At 38.6% G+C, this 15,761-nt stretch overlaps 1 protein-coding gene across 1 annotated transcript in view; it reads left to right on the forward strand.

Annotated features, from left to right (window-relative positions):
* Positions 1 to 15,329, forward strand: part of LOC109096226 (plakophilin-4-like) — a 74,351-nt gene extending 59,022 nt beyond the window's left edge. Inside the window, exons 7-21 of the mRNA XM_042730578.1 lie at positions 63 to 254; positions 2,895 to 3,093; positions 3,272 to 3,404; positions 5,754 to 5,967; positions 7,543 to 7,726; positions 9,160 to 9,277; positions 9,438 to 9,625; positions 9,770 to 9,944; positions 10,532 to 10,682; positions 10,982 to 11,174; positions 11,343 to 11,427; positions 11,503 to 11,620; positions 13,605 to 13,730; positions 13,925 to 13,998; positions 14,457 to 15,329. Coding sequence (XP_042586512.1) covers positions 63 to 254; positions 2,895 to 3,093; positions 3,272 to 3,404; positions 5,754 to 5,967; positions 7,543 to 7,726; positions 9,160 to 9,277; positions 9,438 to 9,625; positions 9,770 to 9,944; positions 10,532 to 10,682; positions 10,982 to 11,174; positions 11,343 to 11,427; positions 11,503 to 11,620; positions 13,605 to 13,730; positions 13,925 to 13,998; positions 14,457 to 14,696 — 2,390 coding nt within the window. The 3' untranslated portion in view covers positions 14,697 to 15,329. The remainder of the gene's footprint in view (positions 1 to 62; positions 255 to 2,894; positions 3,094 to 3,271; positions 3,405 to 5,753; positions 5,968 to 7,542; positions 7,727 to 9,159; positions 9,278 to 9,437; positions 9,626 to 9,769; positions 9,945 to 10,531; positions 10,683 to 10,981; positions 11,175 to 11,342; positions 11,428 to 11,502; positions 11,621 to 13,604; positions 13,731 to 13,924; positions 13,999 to 14,456) is intronic.
* Positions 15,330 to 15,761: the final 432 nt, after the last annotated feature.

Raw genomic sequence — 15,761 nt, forward strand, 5'->3', positions numbered from 1 at the left:
TATGTCAGTTGAGTATATGAGTGGTGGTCTCTCTAACTATTTGTTTGTATTGTCATCATTAGGTGTGCGAGCATCTTACACTAGTCAACACAGTCAGATAGGTGCTGATCTGAGGTCAGCCACTTCCCCTGACCGCCATATAGGACCTATTTATGAGGGCCGGACTTTCCAAGGACCCCTCTACCACAGCCTCAGCCAGACAGCTTCAGACCTGAACCACAGCCCACAGAGTGCACTCTACAGGTCGCCTTTTGGTATGAAACTTTTGCAAAATCTTTTTTTTCTGCTGCTGCTTTATTTGAACTGTATAAAAATACATTATTTTAAAAACAATTGTGTATAACAACTAATGTAATTAATTTAATATATCATTTTATATATAATATTTATTTAAAATGTTGAAAATAGTCCATACTGTAGTCCAGTTCATCACTTGAATTTGCTGAAAATTGTAGTTTCTTTTACAAAAAGTATTCTATTTATAAAAATATCTACTTGTACTCCCAAAACAGCACATTTCTTGAAAGCATCAGTTTTCGCTTCAAAACACTGCACACTTTCTATGCCTCTTTAATCAAACACACCCAAAAAAACAAAGAAGCCCAATAGCACACACCTCAAAGACTCAAAAATATTCCAAAAAACAAAAAATGGAAACCATTTGAATGGAATTAGTGAAATAAATCAACTTTTTTATTACAATCAAATCACATCACCAGCAACTGTATTTCCATGAAATCTCAGCTTCAGTTATTGTGCAACAGAACATTCAAAACACACTTAAATGCACGTAGAATTTCACAAAATACACCTTGCTTATTAGGCCCATGAAAAGCATTTACAAGTTGAAATGCACTTAACAGAGAATTATTTAGTGGCGTTAATAAAAGAAACACACTTTCCAAAATTAAAATAGACCAAAACTGCAGGGAAGTGCGGTCTATTAAAACGTCTGTCAGTCTTTACAGGATTTTAGAATGTACTTTTAGAAACATTAGACAAACTATTGTTTAGCCTATCCCACAGATTCTCGAACTAGCAAATTACCAAAGGGCATTTGGGTTGAGTGATACTGGACCAGACAAGACTTCCCTGTCTCCACTTAACTGTAATCTCGATAATTAGACTTTGAATAATTGACTTTTGAACTTTGGACTTTTGAATAATTAGAAAATTATTAATTGTTTAAAGTTTGATTTAATTTTTTCTTCTTGGTTTATAATTGTGGAGACTCCTCTAATATAACCAAATTAATGTATGTTAAATGTGCATTGTTTTTTATTTCTTTTTTTATTGTGGATATGGCTTTTTTTCTGTTTTCAACCCCTTTATTTTAGCTTTTATTGGGCTTCAGGCTAAACAAAGTCACAATAATGCATCATTAAGTGCTAATCAGTGATCATCACTGAGAGAAGTGTAATCGAATCGGCAAATGCAAATCAAGTGATGAGGCACTGGCAGACCGTCTGCCTTTTATATTTTTTATAGCAATGAAACGAAAAGATCATTATATCATTGACCAGAGCAAAAAAAAAAAAACTTCTAGCAACACCAACAGTCCAAGGTTGTACTCAGGTTTATGCTAATAAATTTTGGGAAAAAAAAGAAAACTATTCTTTTGTCCTCTGATTCCTTGGCTGGAGACTATTAAGTTGCAATGAGACAAAAAAAAACATATTGATGTCTCAGGCTTAAAGGAGTGAATGACTGTGTTTTTTGTTGTTGTTTTTTGTTTTTCCTAGGCTTGATTGTGTTTATGGGGTGCAGTCTAACATGTGTTAATGCTTTGTTTAAAAAAAAAACACATTATTTTTCACATAATTTACCTTTATTCCACACTGCTCTGTCCCTTCTCCTATAAACACACTGATGATTTCCTGCTTTTATGAAGCCTCTCCCTCAGGAATATGCAATGGGCTCTGATTGGTTAGCGAGTCTAGTGTGGTCACTATCCCGCCAGAGATTGTCTAAACATCACGGCCTTCACCTCAGTGGCATCTGCTCCGGTTGTATTGTAAACAATGGCGTCATCAATATTGCTGATCAATTTAAGCCCGAGTGAGACGCAGAGAATATTAGTGAATAGGATCGCACAGAACCAGTTATGTTCAAACAGCAACATTACACACTAACGATAAAAAAGTGAAATCGCAATCAACCACCCCTTTAAGGGGTCAAAACTTAAGGTCTGCAGTTTTCAAATGATATGTAGTTTATGAAGATGATTTGAAGAATGGATATAAAACAAAGCAGTTGGGCAAGGATTAAGGAAAAGTATGGAAAAAAGTTATTTTGTAAAGACTGCAACAGTCACTGTTGATAGATACTGATTTATAGAGCTTGATTTTGATTTAACCTGGAACATCTCTTTAAGCTAAAGAATCCAAGGTTTAAAGTGCCCCTCAAGTGCGAATCAGTCTCGTCGATCAGCCACTTCAACCGTTTCATCATCAGACTCCGGCTCGAATTGGTAAGGTACAATCAATACCTTCTTTTCTATGTACTGACAAGTCTCCAGGGCAATGAGCGTTTCGTTTCCGACGTGCACTGTACGCGGTAGACCAATCCAGACCCAATCTGTCTACGGCTCTGGAATAATCACAAAGGACTCCGCCATCTGACCAATCACAGCAGTGAGGGTTCACAGTAAGGGGGGGTTTAGAGAGACTGATTCTTTGAACTGCTTCGCTCGAGTTGTTTACGAATCATTTAGGAATGAGGTAAAATTAAATCTTTTGAGAAAACTAACGTGTTTTTTGACCTTGCATGCATGTAAACCTGTTTTAGGAGACTCATAAAACTATATTAGCCACCTTAAAAATGGCATAATAGGGGCACTTTAAAAGAAAAATTAAAGGTACTAATTAATATGTGCTGTGGTTGCCGTGTTTCAGGTATGAGTAACCTGCAGCGGAGCTCCAGTCAGCGCAGTAACATGATGTACCAAAGAAATAACTATGCTTTAAACACCATATACACAGAAGCATACCAGTCTACCCCTTACTGGTCCCCTGATCCCAGCTACACACGCCAGCCCATGGATGATGATGCCACACGCTCCCCTTCGATAGACAGCATGCAGAAGGACCCAAGGTAGATGACATAACTGATGATAATTAGTAGAGCTCAGCATTATTTACATAGGTCTGGATCAACACCTGCTACATCTGCATTCACATTAACACCCCGTTACTGTTTAGTGTGCGTGTGTTATAATCTATAAGCTATCTTAATGGGAATGTTATCATTGGGTTAATGTGTGTTTTTGTAGAGAGTTTGCATGGCGTGACCCAGACCTGCCGGAGGTCATCCACATGCTACAGCATCAGTTTCCGTCTGTGCAGGCCAATGCAGCGGCATTCCTGCAACACCTGTGCTACAAAGACAACCATGTCAAGACAGAGGTAAAGAATGCTCCATTTTCTGTCTGTGAGACAATTTTAAGGAAATTAAGAAATGGTTAGTCACTATTATTTTGCTCAATCAGTCAATACCAATAGCAATAATTGAATTTATTTTCAATTACAGTAATTTTTTTTTTTTTAGCTTGTCTAGGCTTTATCTGTGATGTAGAGGAGGTAGAGGTGTAACTAGGGATGTACCCAAAGCCTAAACCTAAATTTGGAAAGGCATGGAAAATGTACTCATTCTACGGAGCCCCTACAGGGACATGGTTAGGCTTGCTGCAGTAGTTGGTCACAGTACAGTACATCAGATGTCACTTATCACGTGAAGATTGACTGGCAGGACGATATCAGAGGATTTGGTGTACAACAGATCCTGATTGTCAAATGTATTATCTTGAAAATTCAGTAGCGCTGCTCCCAAAACACATACTATTTGTGACTGGGAATTCGAAAACACAAGCGCGCATTTAAAAGCTATTTGAATACGTGGCTCCCCGATGCCCACTAATTATATACAATATAATTACCCAACTATGTAATTGCAAGAGAATGTAAAATCATCTCATGTTTTTTCCATTACTCTGTCCCTTTAGGGACTCTGTAGAATGAGTTATTTCCTTTCCGAACATACAGTAGTATACAGTCAGTCATAGGCAATCAATCCACAATGTGATCAAGCCACAAACAGGAAAGAGCAGAAGAGACTATCTACGCACCAACCCAAAACAAGAATGGCAAGAAGTTTTGGGATCTACAGATGCATCAGGCGACCAGCTATAAATTGGAGCCGGTATTTAGTTTTATTTTGGCCGATCCTATCCCGTTTTTGCAATGCAATCATTTCCCAAAATGTAATTTGTGTGGAAAGTCTGTAAAGAGGAGGAAATACTGTAAGGCAGATTCAAATGTTTAGATGGTATTTTCTTTTCATCTTGCCTCCATATAAGTTCATAAGTGAAGCTGCTGTGTTTACAGCAGTAACCAAGGAAACTGTGTATCACTGCTGTTCCTTAAGCCCCACCTACTATCAGAGATTGAATTGGCGTTTTTATTCAGTTCATTTGCTTTTTTTTTATTGTTTTGTGTAGGCATCTTATATAGCATAGTGTTTAGCTAATATCTGTTCAAAATAATACTAAGTAAACCAATGAGCAGAAAATGTGTTGATTTAAAAGAAAAGTTTGTTGCAGGATAAATTACCAGCAGGCAAATATTGCAAGTCAAGTCACCTTTATTTATATAGTGCTTTATACAAGATCATGTCAAAGCAGCTTTACAGTGTCAGACAGAAAAATAGTGTTTCAGTAATGCAAACAAAATTTTAATTCTGCTGTAAAGCAGCTCTAAAAAGAGGAAAATAATAAGCAGGTTTTTTTTTTCAGTTAAAGTACTTTTTTTTAGTTGCAGATGATGCTTAATACATGGAGAGAAGCAGAAATCCTGATCACAATTAAAATATGATTTGTCGTGTGAGATAATAGCCTAGTGGGCAAATTCTCGAATCCTTTCCCGATCCTGCCCCCTCTCTCCCACTTTGCTTTCTGTCTATTCTCCACTGTCATATCATAATAAACGCAAAACACCGAAAATAAATCTGAAAAAAAAAGAGATTTGTCGCACAGCCCTTTCTGAACTGACTTGAGTTAGTATCGTCTTGTAGAGCTGCTTTACAGCAGAATCTGAACTCTCTATGATTGATTCTGCTCTTTTTCTGTTCATCATCGTGAAGCTGCTTTGACGCAGGCTGTATTGTGTAAAGTGCTACCGAAATAAGGTTACTTGTCTTAACATGCCTAATCAAAATAATAATTGCCACCCAATAGAGTGGCAGTAATTAGGCACAATTAGGTTGCAAAATGACTATGTAAAGAGTCCTGTATATTACACATTACTTGTACATGTTTTGAACATTCTAATAATGATAGGCTAGAAATCATCCATAAATCTATTCGTGTGAGTTTGAATAGTCCTGAGCCACTTACCAACAGGCAGAAAAGTAAAAACTGCTTGGCAAGATGACAGCGGTCACCTTCCAGAGAGAGCACGTAGTACAAGTGTCCTTTAATGCTGCTGACTCAGATGTTATAGTATTTTTGTCATTGGTGTTATGTTTACAGTGAGCTTGTATATAACTGGTTATATCAAGATGACAAGAAACCTGTAACTAGTGTGAGCGATGAAAGGCATCAAGTGGCAGACAGAAGGAAATGTTTGGGAAACCTCTTTGCATTGCAATTGCATTTCTGCTTTGTGTCACTAAGTAGGAACAGAAATGAAAAACCTCACCTTTAATTCAGATTGTTTGAGCATCCCCTCGACAACATGAAAATCTCTTGTGTTTTGAAGGTGTGTCGTCTGGGTGGAATAAAACACCTGGTGGATCTGTTGGATCATAAGGTTCTGGAGGTGCAGCGGTACGCATGCGGAGCCCTGAGGAACCTCGTTTATGGCAGAGCTACAGACGACAACAAGATTGCTGTGAGAAACGCAGGTGGAGTTCCTGCACTGCTTCGCCTGCTGAGAACAACAGTGGACACTGAAGTACGAGAGCTTGTCACAGGTCAGCCAGTCTGTTGTTAAATACGTGTGTGTATAGCTTGTCTCTTTTATGTACATAATACATTCTATCAGTACACACACATTTCCCTGAAAATATCTGTAGAAAATGAAAACATGTTCAGTCTATAATAATATAAATGTACATGTTGTTGCTCTATGAGAGCATCCGTTAGCCTAACCATCGGATTATTTAACTCATGCTTCTACTAAAACTAAAACAGCCAGTTGGTGGCGGCAAGTCCCCATAGATCAAAGTCTTAATGTTTCAAATCTCATAAATTCATCTGATTTGTTGAAATTTCTGGTTCATTCAGGAATGAACAAACTTATTTATAAAAAAAAAACTTACTTGTTGCATGAAAAACAACTGATTTTTTAATTGTGCTTAAATTGCATACAGAAAGCAATCAAATAAATTTATTTTAGAGATCTGATCAGAATTTTTTGGTTTAAAAGATTTAAATAGACATCAGATCAGAGGAACTTAGTATCTTAGTTAATATTACTCTTGGTAAGCTCAGAAAGACCGCACACACACACACGCACACACACACACACACACACACACAAAGCCACGGCTTGGCTCGGACAGCACGTGAGTAGGCTACCAAATTGAGTTTTCTTTCGCTCCTTTATTAGCAAATGCACACAAAGCACGTCGGAATGACAGTCTTGAGGAGTATCCATGTAAACGAGTATTTTTACCGACCCGCACTTTACCCCAAACCAGCAGGTTCACGACTTAGGTCCTACTGCTCGGCCCCATCGCCGTATTTGCTCTAATGCATAGGCAAGGAAATGCTTATATTACTGCACTGGCCATCGGAGCAAACCAACCCCGTGTCGTCACACGTTTAAGATGGTTACATTAATCATGTTTGTTATATATTTTTTTTATTAAAATGGAAGTTATTTTCCTAAATAATGCAAACTTGACTGACTGCTTCATTTCCACTTAAATACACTAAAATAGAATTATTAGACAATGTAACTTCACTGGTTTCATGTCAAAATAATCCTTGGTTAATTCCCTATACATTGGTGTAAATCACCTCATAATGTGCATTGTATGCTTGAGATATTAAGCAGAATATGAAGGGACACAAAACTGCCAGTCTATTCTGATCATCCAAATGAGTTATCTTCCAAACAAAAAAACTCTTCCCATTTGAAATGACACCTTTTTCACTGGTCAAGACAAACAGGAGAGGTGTGAGTATAAGTTATAGGTGACCACTTTCTCCACTATCCTGGTAGTGGAAAATACACTGCTCATAAAAAGTAAGGAAACACTTAAATCATTGGATCTTGATGAACAAAATATTCAAATCTTTACTTGTATACATTGTGTAATGCATTAAGATAAAACTGATGTGAAATGGTCAATGGTCTTCAACCCTTTGAGAGCAGGATTCAAAATCAGACAGTGAATGTTGTTGAAGACATGATTTCAAATAAACATCACACATTTAAACACCACACTAACTACAATTTATTTCTAGAAACATTATGAATAGACAGGTTTGCGTATGATTGTCCAGAAACATCATGCATGTGAACTGCTTTCTGTGTGTAGGTGTGTTGTGGAATCTGTCTTCGTGTGATGCACTGAAGATGACGATCATCCGCGATGCCTTAAGCAGCGTGACCAACACTGTGATCATCCCTCACTCGGGCTGGAGCAGCACTGACTTTCACGATGAGCACAAACTCAAGCTGCACTCCTCTGTCGTGCTCCGCAACACCACCGGCTGTCTGAGGTAACAGCAGCACATCACAGGACCGCTTCATGGACAAGAAGTGTGGAGTTAATTCATATTCACAAGCCATTATTAATAAATGTCACATAATTCACATTGACTAAATGATTGGTTTATCTGAACTGATGAAGGGGAATAAAGTAGGAAGTTTGAGATTTAGAAAAAAGTCAGCATGTTGGGTTGGAGACCCCTTTTCCAATTCTTCCAGTTTATTTATACATACACACAGCTGCTTCAGCAACTGTATCCATCATGAAAGTGAATGAGGGTCAGGGGCTTTCAAGTTCCAAAATTACAAAAAAAATAAATAAATAAAGCATGACAGCATATCAGCATGAAAGTCTTCTGAATCCAGAATTTTTTTTAAATGAATATAATATATTTGGACCGTTTCCTTTGACAGCTCAGCAGCATTTTCATTTATCTGAATCATCGTGAAGTTGGTAGGAGTTAAATAACCCTTCACACTTGTAAGTCTTGTCTGTGTGTGAATGCGCTGCAGGCAGTTGTGTAGCACAAATCTGTGTTCTTGAGTGAAGTAAACTTCAGTCGAATTTCTGTGTGCATGGAGTAGGGATCAGTTGGAACAGAATTCATTCATGGAGCTCTCTTCTAACGAACTGATGATTTGAATCAGGTGTGTTAAATAAAAGTGACAAGCAGAATGCAAAATATGCAGAGCGGGAGGTTGCGAGGACCAAGATTAAGAACCACTGGTCTATAGGATCAGACCCTAATCTCATCAAATCAAAATCAAAGAGTGATGTCATCATCCAGCTCAGTTCAGTTTAAATAGTATCAGTGCAATCAAGTCAACGATATCCCTGGAAATGAAGTGTTCCCAACTAAGCAAGCCAGAGGCAACAGCAGCAAAGAACCAAAACTGGAAACGACGGCCTGGGACAGTGTTGCCACTGTGTGGAACAACTAATTACTGCAGAATAACTAAACATAAAAAGTGAAGTATACTTTGGGGTTTAGGAGGTTCAAGCTGACCCTGTTTGGTTTCCAGTGCAGCAGGTGGTCCATATTCAGACTCTGGGTCTGAGAATTCTTCTGTTAGAGCTCGTTTCAGTTGCAGGTAGTCTGATTTGAGTCAGAAGCAGCAGTTGTGAGCAAGGTTATTTTTGTAAACGAAAACTAAAACTGAGACGAAAACGACTGATGGAAAAAACTATTTCGTAAACTGAAATAAAATAAAAATGAGAAAATAAATAATCGTTTTCGATTGTTCTATATTGGGAATTTATTCACTGCACTGTGCACCATGCCTAAAAACACCCTTTAGCTGTGATTATATGAACAACCTGTGTTAACTTATTGCTAAAATTGTGTTTTTCCATGACCTCAAAATTAAACTGTCTACTTATAAATCAGTTCAAGCTGTGATTGTGTTCGTGAATGACTGTGCAGTGATTTTTGTGTTGCCACAGGAACCTGAGTTCAGCTGGAGAAGAAGCCAGGAAATATATGCGCTCCTGCGAGGGACTCGTAGACTCACTACTGTATGTCATCAAAGCCTGTGTCAGCACCTCTGATTTTGACAGCAAGGTATGCACCAGAACCCCTTAAACACACACACACACACACACACACACACACACACACACACACACACACACACACACACACACACACACACACACACACAAACAAACTCACACTTTGTCACACAATCATGTTCAGTCAGTGAAGGCAGTCTCTCTCTCAGATTGTGGAAAACTGTATTTGCATCCTGAGGAATCTCTCCTATCGGCTGGAGCTGGAAATATCACCCTCCTGGCTGACAGCCAATCAGGAGCTTGATGGGTTAATGGGGTCAGAGTCACCCAGAAAAGAGGCAGATTACAGTTGCTGGGGGAGGAAGAGGAGAAAAAAGAAGAATTTACTCGAAGAACAGGTGAGACTAACGCCATTACATCACCAAAGAGGGTTTAACAGCACTTTAGAGTAACTCCTGTACAGTAGCAAAATACTACCAGCTGTCTACAGACCTGTCTCTTTGAGTCAACTGATAACTCCTGTGGGTTTTTAATCTCTCTTATGGGATGGTGTCGGGCCGATCCCTGGTTTCTCAAAGTCTCCTAAAGGTGCTGAAATGTTGTGGCACCCATCTGTAGTGAAGCCCTATCTAACCCTGTTAGCTGAGAGCTCAAACCCCGCCACACTAGAGGGCTCCGCCGGGTCACTCCAGAATCTCTCCGCAGGAAACTGGAAGGTGTGTAATAGACTTCTACAGGTCACATAGGACCAGGTGTTACAGTCAAAGACTGTAGGCTTGTGATAGAAGCTAATAAAAATATTTTGGGTACAGTCTGTCCCTATACTTGTTTTGACAATAAATAAACAGCAGTAAGCATATCAAATGAAATGAGATATAAAGTCACATTGTGAGAATATATAAAAAAAAAAGTCACATTGTGAGACATTGTGTTTTTTTACTCTGAGAAATTTTTATTTAGAGATGTAATTTTGATTTTTATTGCTAAATAGCATAAAACTGTGTCTAGTTGCGCCAATGTTTGGTTATAGTGTTGCTTGTTTTGCAAACTTTTATAAAATAAATGTAAAATAAAACATGCAATTTAAAAAAATATATATTTTTTTTAGACATTTTCATTGATATATCCAGTCTGTATTATGTTTATGCATTTGGGGAAAAGTGCTCAAATCTGTTGTTTCCTTTCTAAATGTCAAATTGTCATTCATATACGTACTTTAATGTAATATGGGATTAGAGTTATAAGCATTTTAATTAAAGTTTATTCTGCCTCTGAATGTGTGTTTATCTGAACGTGTGTGTAGTTTGCAGCATATATTCGCGCAGCGGTGCGTAAGGAGAAAGGTTTGCCCATCCTGGTGGAGTTACTGCGCATGGATAACAACAGAGTGGTGTGCTCCATTGCCACAGCACTCAGAAACATGGCCCTGGACGTGAGAAATAAAGAACTGATCGGTGAGAGTGCCGTTACCAACACAAACCTGTAATATTTTACTCATGCAGTATATGTCTTATCATCTTTACTGGTATAGTGCTTTATACAATACAGATTGTGTCAAAGCTTCACAGCCTTAAACATGAAAATAGTGTCAATAATACAAACAAAAGAGGACAAAAGTAAACAAAATGTCATCGTCCAGCTCAAGACTTATCTGCAACGAAAAGTTTTACACATGCAGTATGCAGTTTCACTGTAAAGAAGCTGGACAATCCTAATTGTGTGAGCGTGATGACTGATGTTGGTTGTGTCTCAGGGAAATATGCCATGCGGGACCTGGTGAACCGTTTGCCGGGAGGAAACACTACACAGCTGTCAGACGATACGGTGGCGGCAATCTGTTGCACGCTGCATGAGGTCACCAGAAGAAACATGGAGAATGCTAAAGCCCTGGCAGATGCGGGCGGCATTGAGAAACTCGTCAACATCACCAAGGGCAGAGGAGAAAGGTAAGCGACTGCTATGAATACACAAATAAACCTTGATACTTGTTCATCTTTTATGTAGTCATTCGATACTTCACCAGTGCACACACATACTTTCTCCATCTTCATTTGTGTAAGTCAGTGGTTCTCAGCTCCACCACTCTATATGTTTTGCGCATGCGTTCGCAGCAGATACTCTGTGAAGGTGGTGAAGGCGGCCGCTCAGGTGCTGAACACGCTGTGGCAGTACAGAGACCTGCGCACCATCTATAAGAAGGTGAGCGGCAGCACAGTAGGGCTACAGCTGCTCCACATCAGGGCTGTGTGTTGATTTCTTCCTGTGTTTGAGCAGGATGGCTGGAATCAGAATCACTTCCTGACTCCTGTATCAACTCTGGAGAGAGAGCGCTTTAAATCACAGCCCACTCTACCGTCGAGCACGCCACAGATGTCCCCTGCGCACCACACAGGCTAGTGTCACACGACACAAACACATACATTGCAGTGTTTTATTGTTCATGAAGGGCCTGTTTACACCTGATCACTTCATGCATTTTCTCTGATCCGATAGCTAAAGACCAGGTGTAAACGCCCTCTGAAACACTCACCGAGATGCATCAACTGTTCCCAAATCTATACTTTAACTATATTTCAGCAGGTGTCTGGGCTGCATTCCAGATGAAACACCACATATGCAGATTTTACTTCTCCCAAAAACCAAAAATAAAAAATTTAAAAATAACAAAATATTGAAAAAATAAACGTGTGAGAGCATTTTATATGCTGTATGGTATATTATGCTATATTATGTGGCCAAGTGTAAATGGAAACGTTTGAGCAAATCAGATAGATGTCCAATCAGAGAAAATACATGACGGGACAGGCCCTAAGAAATGATAATGAAGATGAACCTAGGACAGTTGGTTGATGGGGTTCTTAGTATAATGCACTCCAGAAAATAGCTGATTGAGCTGAAAATGAGCCCAAAATGCTCTGTGTGTCAAATATTTCCAAATTATTGTTGGTGATGCTGGCTTCTTCTGATTTCCCTCAGGATCAGTGGATTAGGACAAATTCAGATTTGACACAAATAATAATAGTCTTTATTATATTATTATAATAACTGTTGTAATTGTTATAAAGCAGCTTGCCTGAAGAACCTAGAAGCGCTGTTTACTACACCGCTCAGAACAATGAGCTAGTCATCACAGTATAACACCACGTCAGTTAAACTCCAGGGATATCCGTTCATTCTCACCACTCTTAATTTGTTGGCATCCTTAATGACTTGATTGCACAGGCACTACTGGAAGACAGATAAACAAGTCCCTTTAAAGGAGACATATTATGTCCCTTTTTACAATATGTAATATAAGTCTCTGGTGTCCACAGAATGTGTCTGTGAAGTTTCAGCTCATAATACTCCACAGATCATTTATTATATCATTTTGAAAATACCTATTTTGAGTGCAAGCAGAAACATGCTGTTTTTCGGGCCTGTGTCTTTAAATGCAAATGAGCTGCTGCTCTCTGCTCCCTTTTCCAGAGCTGCGTCATTAGAGCTCGGTCCTGCTAAAAAAACATCTGTTTTGGTTCTGGTTATCATGTTTATTGTGCTGAAATCATGCGTTTTAAACCATATGAGTTTAAACTTCTGATATACGGTTTTCTGAGCGCACACATCTGAAGCACACGGACAGAAAGCGGCTGTCACAGCATGTGAGTACTAACAGTTCTCATTCACACACAAGTTTATGTTAAAACACATAAGTCAAATAAATAAGTCAATAGATCCACTGCTCTGTTGTGTCCTCTGGATCCACAGCTCTGTTGTGTCCTCTGAGGCTGGGACTCTAAACAGTGTTCTGTGCTCGTCTGTGAGGCCAAAGACAGAACAGTTAGTATGCTTTGCTCAAACTTTCGCCATGGCCGTGGGTATAAACTTACAGATTAAGGGGCAGTAATATTATAATGAGATCCCTTTGCCATGTCACTAAGAGAGTGAAATCTGACGCGCTTGTTTTCTCAGACGCTTGCAGAAAAAGGCTTACCAAAACAAAGTTACTGGGTTAACCTATTTCAGGTTTCTTGGTTGGTAGATGCACCTGGGACCTGATTATAATACTTAAAACCTGGAAAAGTAATTTTTTCATGATATGTCACTTCTTTGAAATGCCTCTCAGGCATGCAAGTGCAGCTCCTATCTCTTTGAACCAGTAGTTTCACAACACCATCAAAAATCAAATTCTCCAAAACTCTCCACCAAGCTTACGATTAAATATCATATTTAATATCATCACCAATGAAATCTGACAGCTGTCTCATAACAGTTGTTTATTTTGCTCAAACATAAAAAAGCCAGTGTGCTGACTGTTTCTATAGAAGCCGGATTTGTCGTTAGGTTAGTTTATTTGTTTTCCCTCATACAGTGATTTGTTTGTTTGTTTGTTTTAGCAGGCGGTACATTATCATCTCCCGCCCTGCTGGGCATAAAAGAACACTCTGATCATCCGAAGACACAAACTATGCAATTTTATAATTACCAAGGAGAAAACGGCATCAGTAAAAACAAAACTATAGGTATGAGAACTTCCTTCAACAAAGGCGCCTGTTAACTGAGTTTACAAGCTGATTCATGAGTTCATAATGATTTCTATTAAAATTCAGTTTTATTTTAATCTAGTCCCCAAATCCAAAACTTACCTGATTGCAATTTCTTTAAGCTAGAATTGAGCTACATGTACCTGCCTAACTGCAAGTTGATTTGTTTAAAGGGTCTGCAAAAGCACCTCAGTATCACACTGGGCCGTACACTTCCCTGAGCAGAGAGGGCTCGAGACGAGAACAGGTGAGGCCGCCAAACTCAACTTACCACCTGTACCACCTTCTCTACTGGATTCCCAATAGATTCTCATTACTGTAATTCACTAGCAGTTTGAACAATAATTTTATACTAGACTACAGATGAATTAGTTCAAATTGTTTTAAATACTTTTTTAGATACTTTATAAAAATATATATATATATATATATATATATATATATATTATATATATATATATATATATATATATATGGCATTTAATGTAGTGTCTTAATTCAGTCACTTATGATGTTGCCCTTGCTTTAGGATGCTGCCTCATGAGGTGCGTTGTCTGCCCGGGCAGCACTCAAGGGTTCATGAGCTCTTTTGTAGAATGTCCTGTTGACCGCCCATGAATGATTGACACAAAATGATCCGAAAATGAGAATAAACAAGATCCTGAGTGTTTTAACTGAAGACCAGATTGTTTTGTTTGTGTGCAGAAGGTGTATCGCACCGATGACACGGGCCACAGAAACCATGACACTTACCGCACATACCTGCATTCACCGCACGCCTACGAGGACTCTTATCTGGAAAAGATGGTGCACTATTCTCCCGCTGATTACAGCCAGGCACACGGCTTCAGAACCACAAGCAACTACGTGGACTTTTACTCTTCCACCAGGAGACCGTTACACCACAGTGAACATTACCAAGGATCCCCCGATTCATGGGTATAGAGCCCTCTCTAACACAGAAATGTACGTGGGAACACATTGTTTTTAAAGAGATGTGAGAAGTGGATGCAAGGCATATGAATGTGATGGAGAATGTCTAGCAGAATGTTGGTTTAATGGCAATAAGAAATGAGTCAAGAATTCTGTATGTACGGGACTGGAGAGATGTTGCAGCCCTGCAGAGTTCAGTTCAAAGCCTGCTTCAGCACACATACCATGTAGTATTCAAATAAGCCTAAAGGATTTGATTAGCTGGATCAGGTGCGTTTAATTAGGGTTGAAGCTGAACTCTGCTGGACTCCAGAAACTGAGATTTGCACCGCTGGAGACTCGCTGAGGAAAAGACTGGGAAATTCTTAAAACTTGGGGCACCTGACCATGGACTTCAGTTAATAAATGAATAAGGATTAAATGTATATGAAGGATTTCAGAGGGAATATTGTACCTGTTGTGTCTGAGATTGTTAATTCTATGGAGTCTTGTACATATCGTTTGTTTATTTTTAGACTGATTGAAAATAGCTGCCACATGGTTTATGCTTTACTACACTGGTAAAAACTCCTTTCATGCTAAACCTTGCAGACCTAAGTGAATAAACATTACATCAGTTCTAAATTAATAATAAAAAATAATAATAATTATTGCTTTTTGTTGTGTTATGATGACAGTGTTGTGCATTGGTTTAAGGTAACACAGAAATCCTCGAAGGGCAAAAATGTCCATGTCAAAAACTTTCATAAAAATAGTTAATTTTCAGGTTTTAACACTTTAAATTATTTTCCCTTTGCCACGTTTTTTTTTTTTTTTTTAATTTTGGAAATCAGTTTTTTTTTTTTTATTACAGTCATATTATTACAGTCTTGAATATGTCAGTTAATAGCAACAAACATCTATAAAATGTCAGTATCCAAAAAACTGTCATGGAAATAATATATAGAAGAGGTTTAAATAAGAGACCATACTATACGAAATGGGTCAAGATCACCGTAGAGTGTCTTTCAGCCCTCACAATAGTCGTGGGGGAAGTCATGGCCTAGTGGTTAGAGAGTTTGACTCCTAACCCTAAGG

The sequence above is a fragment of the Cyprinus carpio genome, chromosome B9, assembly GCF_018340385.1.
Source record: "Cyprinus carpio isolate SPL01 chromosome B9, ASM1834038v1, whole genome shotgun sequence".
Classification (NCBI taxonomy): domain Eukaryota; kingdom Metazoa; phylum Chordata; class Actinopteri; order Cypriniformes; family Cyprinidae; genus Cyprinus; species Cyprinus carpio.